The sequence below is a fragment of the Microcebus murinus genome, chromosome X, assembly GCF_040939455.1.
Source record: "Microcebus murinus isolate Inina chromosome X, M.murinus_Inina_mat1.0, whole genome shotgun sequence".
NCBI classification, from domain to species: domain Eukaryota; kingdom Metazoa; phylum Chordata; class Mammalia; order Primates; family Cheirogaleidae; genus Microcebus; species Microcebus murinus.
Window position 1 is genome coordinate 63,582,873 of NC_134136.1, and position 15,026 is coordinate 63,597,898.

The 15,026-nt window shown below is 40.1% G+C and overlaps 1 protein-coding gene across 1 annotated transcript in view; it reads left to right on the forward strand.

The window, feature by feature from the left end:
• The window catches only part of ADGRG4 (adhesion G protein-coupled receptor G4), a 121,267-nt gene that overhangs the window by 32,001 nt on the left and 74,240 nt on the right, over positions 1 to 15,026 (forward strand). The window contains exons 3-4 of the mRNA XM_075999151.1: positions 6,806 to 12,004; positions 13,013 to 13,107. Coding sequence (XP_075855266.1) covers positions 6,806 to 12,004; positions 13,013 to 13,107 — 5,294 coding nt within the window. The remainder of the gene's footprint in view (positions 1 to 6,805; positions 12,005 to 13,012; positions 13,108 to 15,026) is intronic.

Genomic DNA, 15,026 nt, shown 5'->3' on the forward strand with positions numbered 1-15,026 from the left:
CCTGGCAGGGCAGGAGAGTGCTCCCTCTGGCTGCTGCTTATGGTTAGCAGGGCTCCCAATCAGTCCTCCTTGCTGGCAGTGTTAGGCTAGCCTGATGTTGTCAGAGAGACTACCATTTGATCCAAAAGGGAAATGAGCCTACTTGCACTGCCTTTTGTTGCTAGATTGGGGATTGGGAAACACAGGGCCTGACTCGTGTTTTTATGTTGGATTGGGGTAGGCAAGATGCTCACCACCATGGTGTCCCTCTACTCCTGGAGTCCAAAGCCAATTTGCTTTCTTCTTAGCACTTTCCATAGTTCTCCTTTGGTTGTCTCGTACACCATTTCCAAAATTTATAGTTGCACTTTGTGGGGAGGGGCAGGGAAAAGTGGGTTTGTGCAATGTTGTGCAGTTGGGAAGTCTACATATGCTTTTTTTTTTTTTTTTCGAGACAGAGTCTTGCTATGTTGCCCAGGCTAGAGTGAGTGCTGTGGCATCAGCCTAGCTCACAGCAACCTCAAACTCCTGGGCTTAGGCAATCCTACTGCAATCCTACTGCTTCAGCCTCCCGAGTAGCTGGGACGACAGGCACGCACCACCATGCCTGGCTAATTTTTTCTTTATATATTTGTTGGCTAATTAATTTATTTCTATTTATAGTAGAGACGGGGTCTCGCTCTTGCTCAGGCTGGTTTCGAACTCCTGACCTCGAGCAATCCACCCGCCTCGGCCTCCCAGAGTGCTAGGATTACAGGCGTGAGCCACCGCGCCCGGCCTAGATATGCTTTTAACATCAGTTCTTGGGAGATAAAAGCTCGTGTATGTGCGTGTGTGTGTGTAGAAGAATAGGGGACAGCACAATGACAGAGATAATATGTCTGGCATTGTAACTACCCCACTCACTTACAACATTTTTTTTTTTTTTCTGAGGACAGGCATTAAATTCAAAGGAGATAAGTGTACCATTTAGGGACAAAAAAAAATCCCTACCACATATAGAGAAAAGAGGAAGATTGATGAAGCTTAAGTGCAGTGAACCTCACTTGTTAGAAATGATGGGTGCACAGAAAGTCTGAATTACTGAATTGAAGAAAAACAAAAGTATATATAGATTAAGACAATAAGGACACCAATAAGCAAGTTAAGTTTTTATTATTTATTATCAGCCTAGATTACACAATAATGGTCTTGAATATGTTTGCTAACCCATTGTAATTAATTTCCATCTTAGGGTTTTTAAGAATCTTTAATTCTTATAGATCTTGGTTCTAAAAAGCTACTGTTGTTTGATGTGATTGTCTTTATCTGGGATATGAATGATTTGTCAAGGCAGATATTATATCAGGGAATGGCCATAATTTAGGATCTCTATTGTTTTTTTTTTCATTTCAGCCTATTATGGGGGTACAAATGTTAAGGTTACGTAGAGTCAGAGCTTCAAGCATGACCATCCCCCAAATGTTGCACATCTCACTTATGTTTGTATATACATATCCCCTCCTCCCCCCTCCCACCCTCCCAACACCTGACAAATGTTATTCCTATATGTCCTTTTAGGTGTTGCCCGGACTAGAGTGCCGTGGTGTCAGCCTCACTCACAGCAACCTCAAACTCCTGGACTCAGGCGATCCTCCTGCCTCAGTCTCCTGAGTAGCTGGGACTATAGACATGCACCACCATGCCTGGCTAAATTTATATATATATATATATATATATATATATATATTTTAAGTTGGCCAATTAATTTCTTTCTATTTTTTGTGGAGACTGGGTCTTGCTCTTGCTCAGGCTGGTTTCGAACTCCTGACCTCGAGCAATCTGCTTGCCTCGGCCTCCCAGAGTGCTAGGATTACAGGTGTGAGCCACTGTGCCTGGCCCCCATTGGGTTTTTTTTTGTTGTTGTTTGTTTGTTTGTTTTGAGACAGAGTCTCACTTTGTTGCCCAGGCTAGAGTGAGTGCCGTGGCGTCAGCCTTGCTCACAGCAACCTCAAACTCCTGGGCTCAAGCAATCCTGCTACCTCAGCCTCCCGAGTAGCTGGGATTACAGGCATGTGCCACCATGCCCGGCTAATTTTTTCTATATATATTAGTTGGCCAATTAATTTCTTTCTATTTATAGTAGAGACAGGGTGTCGCTCTTGCTCAGGCTGGTTTCGAACTCCTGACGTCGAGCAATCTGCCAGCCTCGGCCTCCCAGAGTGCTAGGATTACAGGCGTGAGCCACCGCGCCCGGCCCCCATTGGGTTTTGATTCTTGGGCTAGCAAGAACACCTTAATTTTTTTTTTTTTTTGAGACAGGGTCTCTCTCTGTTGTCCTGGCTAGAGTGCCATGGTGTCAGCCTAGCTCACAGCAACCTCAAACTCCTGGGCTCAAGCGATCCTTCTGTCTCAGCCTACCGAGTAGCTGAGACTACAGGCATGTGCCACCATGCCTGGGTAATTTTTTCTATATATTTTTAGTTGGCCAATTAATTTCCTTTTATTTCTTACTAGAGATGGGTCTCACTCTTGCTCAGGCTGGTTTCGAACTCCTGACCTTGAGTGATCCTCCTGCCTCGGCCTCCCAGAGTGCTAGGGTTACAGGTGTGAGCCACCGGGCCCGGCCCACCTTAATGTTTTAATTTAGCATTGTGATGCTCTTCTCTAAGGTTTATGTTTCACTGTTTAGATGATTGCTGTTTCTTGCACCGTTCCTGTTCAGCAATTGCAGAACGTGGTTTTTAGTATCTAAATTTGTTTCTCCTTGGTTCTTTTAGGTGAAGTTTGTTCATTTCTTCCTTCTGGATTGGGGTGGCTCCATGTAAATCGAGAACATGTGTTACGGGTGCTAGATAATTGAGGCATTACTACATACTCTCTTATTTATTCTCTAAATGTTTCATCTGTGAAAATCTCATCTTCTCAACATTGTACCTCTCTGGGCCTCATCTCTAAATGAAAGGATTGAATACAATCTCCAAGACCTGGTTATAAAATTTTGGAATTTTAATGAATGAAGATTTGAGTCTTTTTTAATAATGACTTTAGAGAAAAAAATTTGATACAGCAGTCCCTCTGGAAGAAATCTTGCATTGGAAAGATATAATAGGAGGTTTGCTGAAATATACAAACTCAGGCTTCAGCTTAAAATGGAGCAATGTAAAATGCATTATTTCCTAAGAGATCTCTGGTACTTGAAATGCCACCTGCTTGATAATTTTGTGCAACTCATTTGTTTTTATTTTTCTAAATCGTATGTTCCTTTTTGAGATGCTTACTGGAAGTGTTAATAACAATTGCTACATCTGTGGCTTCGCCCTCTCTGATAAAAAATATCAAGCCTAACTCCCATCCCCTGTCTTATAAAAGAGTTTTCCATTACTCATTATGTATTACTCTACTAGTTTCTCTTTGAATGCTGCAACAAAGAAGATAACTTAGGTTTTTGTGGTATTTAGTATTTTATTGTTTTCCTAAAATGTGAATGCAGTTCAATCATTAATTGTAAAGGAGTGGGAATCATGAACCCTTTTCTCAACAATTAGTGCACTCACAGAGTGATTCAGGCTCTGGAATGCCCCACTTCTCCAATGTGCTAGAAGTGACACTTTCACCGAGGTTTGCTAAGCCAATTGGCTGATATAAACCCATCTGCAAAAATGGAAACCTAGATCCTGACAATTCTCCATTTACTTATAGTTGTGGACAAATTTGAAAGCAGAAAGCTTGATATACATATTGTGATACTGTGATATACCAGTTTTTTCTTGATAAGGCCTAACGTAATGTATCTGTGATAATTGAAACAGTGACATAAAGTTAAATGGAAAAAGTGCTTTTTATATAGCTTTGACTTTTCCCCTTATAAATGTGTACTTTTATCAATCCATCTATGTAGTCAATGGCAGGCTTCTGATTGTCACTCATTCTACTTGGTAATGACCACAAAATCCTAAAGAACATTCTACACACACTTGAGAAATTCTGGATGTGCAAATTAAAAGCAATTTTAATGCTCAAGATAGTGAAACAAATTAGTAAATTGTCTACCACTACAATCATTTCTACATTATAGGTAATATGCTTCTCAGGTGCATAAATTCAAAATGCTAATTTCCCTAAGGTAATATGCATGATTTCATTTTGGATGATTTGAATTAGAGAAAGATTATGACTCCGCCTTGAATTTTACTATGCACCAGTTTCACTTGGATGTTCCATCATCCCCCCAAATTCCACTTATCCAAGTCTGAACTGGGTATTTTTCTTCGGAGTGAGGCTTCCTTTCCAATTTTCCTATTTCTATGAATATCACCACTATTCTCAGAGTTGCCCAAAAGCAACATTTGAGTTCTCTGAGAATTCTATTTTTTTTTTTTTAAATGTCTTAAGCCTCTTTGTTATCGTATGCTGTCAATTCTTCCTTTCCAATAGCTGTGGGGTTAGGGATCATCACACTGCTCTCATGTCATTCCAAGCCCTCGTTATTTCCATCCTTAGTTAGCCTACAAATAGGTACTGAACATCTACCATGTGCCAGGCACTGGAGATACAATGGTGAGCAACGAAAGATGAGGGCCCTGCCCATAATGGTCTAGTGAGGAAGACAGACATTAATAAACACACACAAACAAATGTAAAACTGTAGTTGTGACACGTTCCACAAAGAAGAGATGTGAGGTGTCCTAAGAGCATAGAATAGATTGATTTGATCTAGTCATGGAAGTCAGGGAAGATAGGCTTCCCTGAAGCAGTGATGCCGAACTGAGATTTGAAGGATGAGTAGAAATTAATCAGATGAAGAAGGGTGGGAAGAACATTCTATGTAGAGGTTACAGCACATGCAATGGTTTTGTGATGGGAAAGAGAATTCCATGTATTGGAGGGCTAAAAGGAGGCTTGTGGCCAAAGGCTAGAAAGCAAGAGGGGATTTAGCACAAATTGACACTGGAAAGGGAGTTAGGGACCAAACCATATAGCTTTATAGGCTCTATTAAAAAATATTTTTCAGCCGGGAGCAGCAGCTCACGCCTGTAATCCCAGCCCTTTGAGAGGCCAAGGTGGGAGGCTCGCTTGAAGCCAGGAATTTGAGAACAGCCTGGGAAACATAGTGAGCCCCCATCTTTATAAAAAAGAATAAAAATATAATTAGTCAGGGGTGGTGGTACACACCTGCAGCCCTAGCTACTTGGGAGGCTGAGGCAGGAGGATTGCTTGAATCCAGGAGTTCAAGGTTACAGTGAGCTATGATCAGGCCACTGCACTACAGTCTGGGAAACAAAGTGAGACCTTATCTCTAAAAAATAAAAATAAAAAATAAATTTAAAAAATTTATCCTATAAACAATGGAAAGCCTCTAAAGAGAACCGAATGTGTGCGTGTGTGTGTGTGTGTGTGTGTTACATGATCAGATTTGCATTTTAAAAAGATCATTCTGGTTACAGCACGGAACAGACTGGAGGGAGCCCAGGAGTAGTGACAGAGAATTCAGTTGGGAAGCTACCTCAGTAGTCTGAGTGAAAGGTGAAGGTGGTTAGTCAGGACAGTAAGTGATGGAAATGGAGAGAAATTGATGGAATCAAGAGATAGGAGCTAAGATATGCAGGATAAGATTATGGGTTGGCTATGGCAGGTGAGAGAGAGAATGAAGTCTATAGAAGGAGAGGGTTTTAGCTTGTATAATTGAATGTATGTTGGTGCCATCCACTAATGGAATACCAGAAGATGATTCATTTTGGAGAGAAGATAATAAATTCAAGTTGGGGCATGTTGAGTTTGAGGCATTAACAAGGTATCTAAGAAATGATGCCAAGTAAGCAATTGGTTATATAAATGCAAAGCTCAAAATAGATATCTGGTCTGGAGATATAACTTTGAGATTCATCTGTGTATACGTGTAAATTGAAATCCTAGGTGTAGGAAAACAATAGAGTGAGAAGGGAAGAGGTACTGGGACAAAGCCTTGTCCAGGTAAAATAGGATGAGTCTGCAAAGAAGTGGCCAGGGAAGTAGGAGAAAACCTGAGAATGTGTTGTATAACAGAAGCCAATGAAAAGAGTATTTTCAAATCATTACTACTACTAAAGAAATTTTAATCTGGGGTTTCCAGATAAAAATATTTTCAATCTGTAGTGTTTAAATGAGTGATAGAAATTTGACCAAGTCAAAGTCAACTATCTTTTGAGCACTTACTGTGTGCCAGGAGCTATGCTAAGTGTTTTACGGACATTAACTCACTTAAGTCTCACAGCAGTTTTATAAGGTAGGTGTTAGTATAATCCTCACATTACAGAGGAGGAAATTGAAGTACAGAGAGGGTAAATATAATAACTAGTCCAAGGTTACATAACGAGTGTGAAAGTGATGGAGACAGGATTTAAAACTACATCTATTTGAATTTAAAGCTGATTCTATTATTTAGAAAATTTTAAACTACACAATTTAATTTCTTTAATAGACATAGGACTATTCAAGTTATCTATTTCTTCTTAAGTGAGTTTTGGTAGCTGTGTCTTTCAAGGAATTGGCCCCTTTCCGGAAGCTAACCCTCTTAATCAGTATACAACTCTAGTATGTATCCTTCTTTTAGGACTGTTTATAATCTACTATGGAGATACTATGGAATGAATGTCCTCCAACTAGATACTTAACCAAGGTATTATGACAGCCATATAGAGATTTTAGAAAGTAGAAAATTATCTTAAGAAAAACCAAGTAATCAAGCGATTCGATTATATCTGTGATACTTTTCTTTAAAAATGAAAAGAAATTACAGCACTCATAAAAAATTGTTTCTGATTTCTAAAGCTGAATCCAAAGTAACACATACTTTCTGATTTTTCAGTTGTTTCTGAAAATGTGACAATTCAAGAAACAAGTACGACTCTTTCACAACAAACAGATTTGACAACTCCAGCCCGAATTACTGGACTAAAACCACAAAAGACTGCACATTCCTCTACAGTGTTGTCTAAAAGCATGCCTATATTTGCTACTGATTATACAACCATATCATATTTAAATACAACATTTCCACCTCTAGAAACAACAACTGCACCAAAAACTTTTAGGATATCCATAGCTGAGACAGCTACACTTACAGCAGATGTTTTATCTACTTCAGCATCTGTCACTCTGCCTATCCAGAATACATCCATAGACACTACCACTAATTCCCTGAAAATAACTAAATCTCCATCTTCAGAAAGCACAAAGACAACAAAAATGGCTGAAGCCAAGGCTACTGAGACCTTTCATCCAAATACAGCTACTAATTTCCTGTCCACATTTGGATTTACCAATAATTCAATTGTATCTAAAACTTTAGCAATTGAATCTCAGTCGGCTGTTATGAAGACAACATCTTTAGTCTCGACTATCGAGTCAATGTCCATGTCTACAGCATCTTGGCCCAAATACAAATCCACAGATATTTGGATACTCCCTGTCTCCACAGCTGGCCAGAAGTTTCTTGCATCTACAGCTGCTGAAACTGTACCTTGGTCCACAGTGGAAGAGACTTCAGCGACAACTGCTCTCATTGGGACTGCATCAGCATTCCCACCTGAGTCTGTGCTCATCTCCACAGCTGCTCCCGCAGATTCTGTATTTCCTAGAAATCAGACAGCGTCTACATTGGCAACAACTGATGCGGCGGCAGCATTTACCGTCCATTCAGTGACTCTCCCAACTAGACTTGTTGAGACCACTCCTGCCCTAGGAATAGCTGAAACAGAATTGACATCTACAAATTTTCGGGATGTTTCCTCATCCAGAGTAGAAGATGTCATGTCTACCTCCACGCCAAAAAACACTTCCTCTATGGCCCATTCTTTCATAACATCCTTTATGTTTACTGAAACTCAGAGTGTAAAGACAGTTATTGGTGCTGAAACGACACATACAGCCTTGACCTCTGGAATCACACTTGCACCTATAGAGGATGAAACTATGCTTTCCCCCACAATCACAGGACCAGTATATACCCAGAAAACTCCCACAGCTGGTGAACACATGCATACTTTGATTTCCACTAGATTGGCTTCCAAATCCAAGGTATCTGAGTCAGTTCCCACATCTACAACTGATGAAGCTGCCTATCTATTCTCCACCAATGAGACCATTTGGACTTCCAGGCCAGACCAGACACTATTGACATCTATGAATACAACCACCATGCTTACATTTGTGCCTAATGAAAATTTCACATCAGCATTCCATGGGAGTAATACAGAACATTCATCCACAACTACTGATATTATCACCCCACCAGAAGCAGCCACAGAGAGTGAGGCTACTACTACCACTGATGCTACTACAACCAGATATACAACAGCTCTATCTAAATTGACATCTCCATGGTTTGCTAAGTTCTCCACAGTTTCTGGAACCACATCTGTAACCAATATGCCTGAGTTTAAATTTACTACTTTACTTTTTAAAACCATCCCTATGTCCACAGTAGCTGAAAATGAACTTCATTTGACACCAGGGGAGACAGTTGTTTCACCAGTAGATATAATATCTACTCTTGCTGACATTAAACAAAATTTTTCTACTGAAGAAAGTGCTTCTGAGACTACACAAATGGAAAAAAATGGTACAATTGCCTTTGGAGATACAACAGCCCCTATAGCAAAGTCTACAACAACTCAAAGATTTAATTCTACTGTGGCAAGAAAAGAAACAACTTCCCATAATCTTAAGGGAAAATCAACTGTAGCAGCGGTAACTGAGGTTTCTCCATTTTCAACAATGTTGGAAGTGACAGATGATTCAGCACAAATGGTGACAGCTTCTGTCACTGTTTCCCCTTTTCCTGATATAGAAAAGTTGACTACCCCATTGAATAATAAAACTGCAACTACTGAGGTGAGAGGAAGTTGGCTATCAACAAAATTGGTGAAAACCACACCTAAGAGTTCATACAATAAAACTACAGAAATCTTTAATTCTACCCACACCTATACAGCACATTGGACTTCAGAGATATCTAAAGGGACTTCAACTCCATCTCCTACTTCTAGGATCACACAGATATTCCCTGAACCTCTGGGTGCTTCCACCTCAAGGATATTGGAGACCAGTTTCCCCACTACCCCTGAAGACATGAAAACTATCTCTTTGTCTGCCAGTATCTTGCCTTCAAAGCCTACAGCTGTTCATTCTTCAGCAACCCTTATGCCTGTTACCCATATGTTCTCACTGCCAGTTAATGTCTCTGTTGTGGTGTCTGAGGAGGTTAAGAGGACCATGTCTGAGCCTTCTACACTGGCTAAGGCTTTCACTACATCTATGCTCTCAGGTGTTTCAAATACATCATCAACTACAGTGACCACAGCACTGGTGCCACCATTGGATCAGACTGCTTCTGTGACCAGCGATACCATGCCTACCCACAGAGACTTGATTCATACCACTTCACAGGCCTCGGTGATCTCTGTCAGAATGACACCCATGGCAGTTCCCTCTCTGACAGAAACTTCACTCCCCTCGCTGAAAACCCCCACTCTTGTGACAGCTAAGGCTGAGACCACTGTTTCCTCCACTTCAGTTGACAAAGTAATTCCATCCACACACACTCTTGTCTGCTCAAAATCTCCCCTTAACAACATTCCTATTGTGTCCTCCACTCACGTGATATCAACCACATCTACACCAGGAACAACTCAACCCATATCTCAAGTGGAGAAGACTTCTACCTATGCTCTCAGCTTTCCATATACTTTCAGTGCTGGTGGAGATGTTAGCTTGGCTACTGGCACCACAGAGACCCCTGTTGTTGATGAGACCATGTTCTCACATACCTCTGCCAATGAGCTCACTACCTCAGTAGATGGTCACATTTCTCAATCTGCCACACATCTTGTAAACACACCGATCTCCAGCCAATTGTTGACTGGCACCTCTATCTTACCATCTGACAAAGACCAGATGACCAGCTCCCTGGTGAAAACTCCTAAAACTATGGAGGTGACAGAAATATCCCCATCAAAGAATTCTTTTATTTCACATTCCCAGGGTACTTCATCCTTGGAAATGACAGGCACAGGATTTTATGAGACCACAAAAATTTCCATTCACCAAACACATTCACCTTCAGAGGTTACACTTGGGACTCCACCTGATGGGAATTCAGCTTCATCTCCCACTTCTGGGAGCACACAGACCACACCTACTTTGACCTCAAGTAACACAGTAGATGTTGACATTTCAGAAATGTCTACCAGTAGTGGGAAATTGGCTCTCCCTTCACAATCTCTGACAATCACCACTTTTTTGCCTCCTGAAAAAGAAAGCAAGAGTGCCCTTTCAGTATATACTCCCAGGACTGTGGAAATGATAGTAACCTCCACCTCAGTGACACATCCTGTCTCATACCACCAGGATACTTCATTTGTAGATACTACAACTTCCAGAACCACCAGAATATCAAATCCTGTGAACATAACCACAACTCTTTCACACTTGCCTTCACTTAGGACACAGCCTAAGGTGACTTCAGTTGCCTCTTCCATTTCTGAAAGCACACAGACTTTCCCTGAGTCCTCGTCTCTCTCCACAATCGGACTATATAATGCCAATTTTACAATGATTTCTACTGACAGGATCACTCCAGCCCTTTCTGTTCCAAATGTACCTACGACACTTCTTAGGGAAACCTCTGTGGCAACATCCATTCCTATTTACCAGATGTCTTCATTGCCAGTTAATGTCACTGTCTTCACCTCCAAAAATGCTTCTGACACTCCCACAATACTAATAAGTAGGTCTTCTAAAACAACACATCCAGATTGTTTGAAAAGTCCCTCTATAGTCACTTCTGGGCCTATGTCTGAGATGTCCTCCATGCCAGTTAATGACTCTGTTTTCTCATCCACAGCAGTTTCTTCTCACATTTCCACAACAGTTGGGTCATTCTCTACTCGATTGTCTTCAATTACCCCTAGAACTACTATAACCATACAAACATCTACATTGGATATCACCCCTGTGACATATGCTGAGCCTACTTCAAAAAGCACAATGGTTTCCTCTGCTCTCACTACTTCAGAAATGATAGAGCTACCTTCAAGGATCACGCCTACATCCTCTTTTTCTCCAACAGAGCCAACATTTTCCTCTATGAAAACCATTCCAACCACTATTATGGCTGGGACAGTGACTCCATTTATAGGCACCACTCCCTCCTATCTACACAGTTCTAAGAATGCTGAAGCTATTTCCTCCATTTCAAAGACCACATTTTCGCCATTTCTATTAACAACCCAACACTCATCACAAGGAGATGAGGCTACAACTCTGGGCATATTACCTGGGATTACTAACAGCTCCCTATCTGCCATGAGCAGTAGTAGAGTGGCAGCTATCACAAATACTTCTGTATCTAATGCTCCTCATGTTATAACTTCTTCTACAGTGGAGGTTTCAAAATCCACATTTCTGACTTCTGATACAATACCAATGTATCCATTCGCTAACCTTACAACACTACCTTTTCCTACTGTAAGCACCATACTCACCCAAACCACTCCTTCACCTACAATGGGCAGTATCACTACTGGCTTCCCAACTTCTCTCCCTATTTCTATAAAAATCACAGATAACAATGTGTACATTTCCACATCCCCTGAGGCATCCACCAGAACCACTGTGACTACCAACTCCAGGACTGTGTCTCATCCTCCATTCTTTAGTGGAATGAGTATGTCACCTTCTACAACTGACCACACCCTATCTGTTGGTTCCATGCCTCTGCCTAGCCCTACAATAACATCTGCATGGAGCAGACTTCCAGTTACAGCAGCACCTGCTACTTTAATTTTTCCTAAACCCACATTGGACTCCCTTCTAAATATTATCACTACCACATCTGCTGCTCCTGGAACCTCATTTCCACTCATATCCACTGGAGTGACACATCCTTCTACAACAACTGTGTCTTCACTAGTATCTTCCTCTTTTGAGGCAACCTGGCTGGACTCCACATCATCCTTTGTATCTATGGAAGCATCAACTTTGCCTATTGCTGCTAAGTCCACAGGTACTGCTCCATAATATGTGCAGTGTATCCTTAACAGATGCATGCACAAAGGGCCACGTGTTCTCCAAGGTGGCCAGTTCTTTGAAGGTAGAAAAGAATGAAGAAGGGTGCAGATGTGTCTTATCTCCTTTGGACAGTGGGTACAGTGGGTACCTTGTCCAAACACAGAATTCTCTAGCCATCTTTCTTGTGTTTGCTTTATTGAAATATAATGCAAATGTATCTTTTCATTCAGCATGACAATTTCTAAGCCTCCTTTCTTCCCATTTTGTTTGTTCTTGATGTTCTGACTCTGATTCTTCCAATGTGAACATGTATTAGAAACTTCACCTCTTCCCAGTGAGAGGATCATATGGTCTTAGGTTTGATCATGTTGACCACACACCAGAAAACACCAAAAGATGTCCTATCTTCCCCTTTGAATTCCTCTTATGCAGGTCTCAGCCTTCCCCAATCCCCACCTTTAGTTGACTAGGAAAATTTATCCATGGCCAGGGAGTATTTGATTTTCATATTGTTCAAATTTTGAATGTTTCTGTAACTTTTAAGATTCCAAAATAGAAATTTGATAGGATATACAAGAGCAAGAGGGAAATAAGGAGAGAATAACCTGAAGCAGAAAGGAAGGCATAGGAAGAAAAATATAGTTATTTTCTAAGGACAAATGATCTGGTGAGATAATGTCCAGCTTGACCATTGGATGAATTGAAAATCCATTGACCAATGAAAGTGGAGAATTTGGAGAATGTGTAGAATGTCTATCAACTGTAGAAATCAGGGAAATGCTTAAAAAATTAAAGCAAAAATAGGATGGTAACATCCTGTTTTGCTTTTTGATATGGAGCTGAAAGAGCTGGTTCTTGACCTTGGAGTTAAAGTAAGCAAAGATTAGGAATGAGACATCACTGTTTTGTTTGCTTTAATATGGAGAGTACTCTTAACCAAATTCAGAGAAGTCATTATTTTGAATTAAATGAATAAAATTAACTTCCTTATTTTTAATTACAGTTTCCTTCTACAATACTGAAATGAGCTTCTCTGTCTATGATGAAGAGCCAAGGATCCCTATTACCAGTGTTATAAATGAATTTACAAAAAATTGGGTAAAATAATATTTTGAATATTAATGGTACATATAAACATATGCAAATATATATATATGACAAAGACTGAATAGATTAAAACTAGGCTTTACTTTTTTCTACCAATAATCCATTTCACAGGTAATTAGTTTTGATTTGTTTTTTGCTGCAGATCTGTCTACTCTGTAAACAATACCATGAGGATGTATACAATCTCTTTTTCATAGTATCAATGCTGAAAGCTTTTATGGACTATTATTATTTTCATTTGTTAATATCTGTACATTTCCTTCCACTGGCACAAATTATGAGCCTTTGCCAAATTTTTCTATTTGGGGAAAGTAGGAGAGTAGATAACAAAGTTTATGCCATTGTATTTAAGTAGTTTTGTTTCCTGCATTTTATTTTATTTTTTTCTACCTCTAACACAATGAATGTTTTTTTGTTTTTTTTTTTGAGACAGAGTCTCACTCTGTTTCCTGGGCTAGAGTGCCATGGCATCAGCCTAGCTCACAGAAACCTCAAACTCCTGGGCTCAAGTGATCCTTCTGCCTCAGCCTCTTGAGTAGTTGGGACTATAGATAGGCATGTGCCACCATGCCCGGCTAATTTTTTCTATATATTTTTAGTTGTCCAGATAATTTCTTTCTATTTTTAGTAGAGATGGGGTCTCGCTCTTGCTCAGGCTGGTCTTGAAATCCTGACCTTGAGCAATCCGCCCGCCTCGGCCTCCCAGAGTGCTAGGATTACAGCGTGAGCCACCGTGCCCAGCCACAATGAATGTGTTATTTATCTTTATATTTTTTCTGATAACAAAACTAATACATGTTATGTAGAAAATTCAGATATTGACATCTAAAACCCAGAAAATAAGTGTCCTTTCTAATACTGCTGCATATTAATAGCTTAAACTTCTCTTAATAGTTTAAGATATATTATTTTAGATTTCTTTCAGTACATATTATAACATTGATGCATGTGTTTTCTTTTACAAAAATAATTAGAATGATACCAGTTATGCTATTCTTCAACTTGCTTCCCACCCCCGCCACTTAACTATGTGTCTTTGAGCATATTCATGCTGGTGAATATAGATCATACACTTTTAGCAGATATATAATATTTCACTACATGGTTTGATGTAGTATTTTTTTAAATCCAGGCATCCATTGGTGGATATTTGTGTTTTTTCTATTTTTTCTCTGTTTAGAAGCAATGCTGAAAACAATGCCTTTGCAATAGATTACAGGGCACTTGAGTACTTCTATAGCATAAATTCCTAAAATTGGAATTGATAGACCAAAGAATGGTAAACATTTTACATTTTAATAGCTATCACTAAATGGCCTCCCAGATAGGTGATACTAACTTGCAGTCCCCCTCCTGAATGGTGAATGATCATATCTGCTTGCCCACTCTCCCTATCATCACTTATTTTCAAGTGTATATGCCATGATTATAAGTGCTTGAAAATGGTGAGTGCATTATTGTGCTCAGGATGCAATAACAAGATACCACAGACTGGGTGCTTAAACAACAGATATTTCTTTCCTCATGGTTCTGGAGGCTAGAAGTCCAAGATTAAGGTGTTGACAGGGTTGGTTTCTGGGGCAGCCACTCTCCTTGGCTTGCAGATGGCCAATTTCTTGCTGTGTACTCACAGGGTATTTCCTGTGTGCACGCATCCATGGTCCCTCTTCCTCTTCTTATAAGAACACCCATCCTATTGGAGTAGGGCCTCACCATTATGACTCCATTTAACCTTAATGACATTCCTAAAGGCCTCATCGCCAAATATAACATCGGGGTTAGGGCTTCCATATTTTAATTTTAAGGGGAAACAATTCAGCCCACAACAGTGGGTAAAACGTAAACTGAAAGACTGAGTGGAACAGATGGAAGTGTTGAGCCTGCTGCAATAATGAATGTAGTTTAATGAT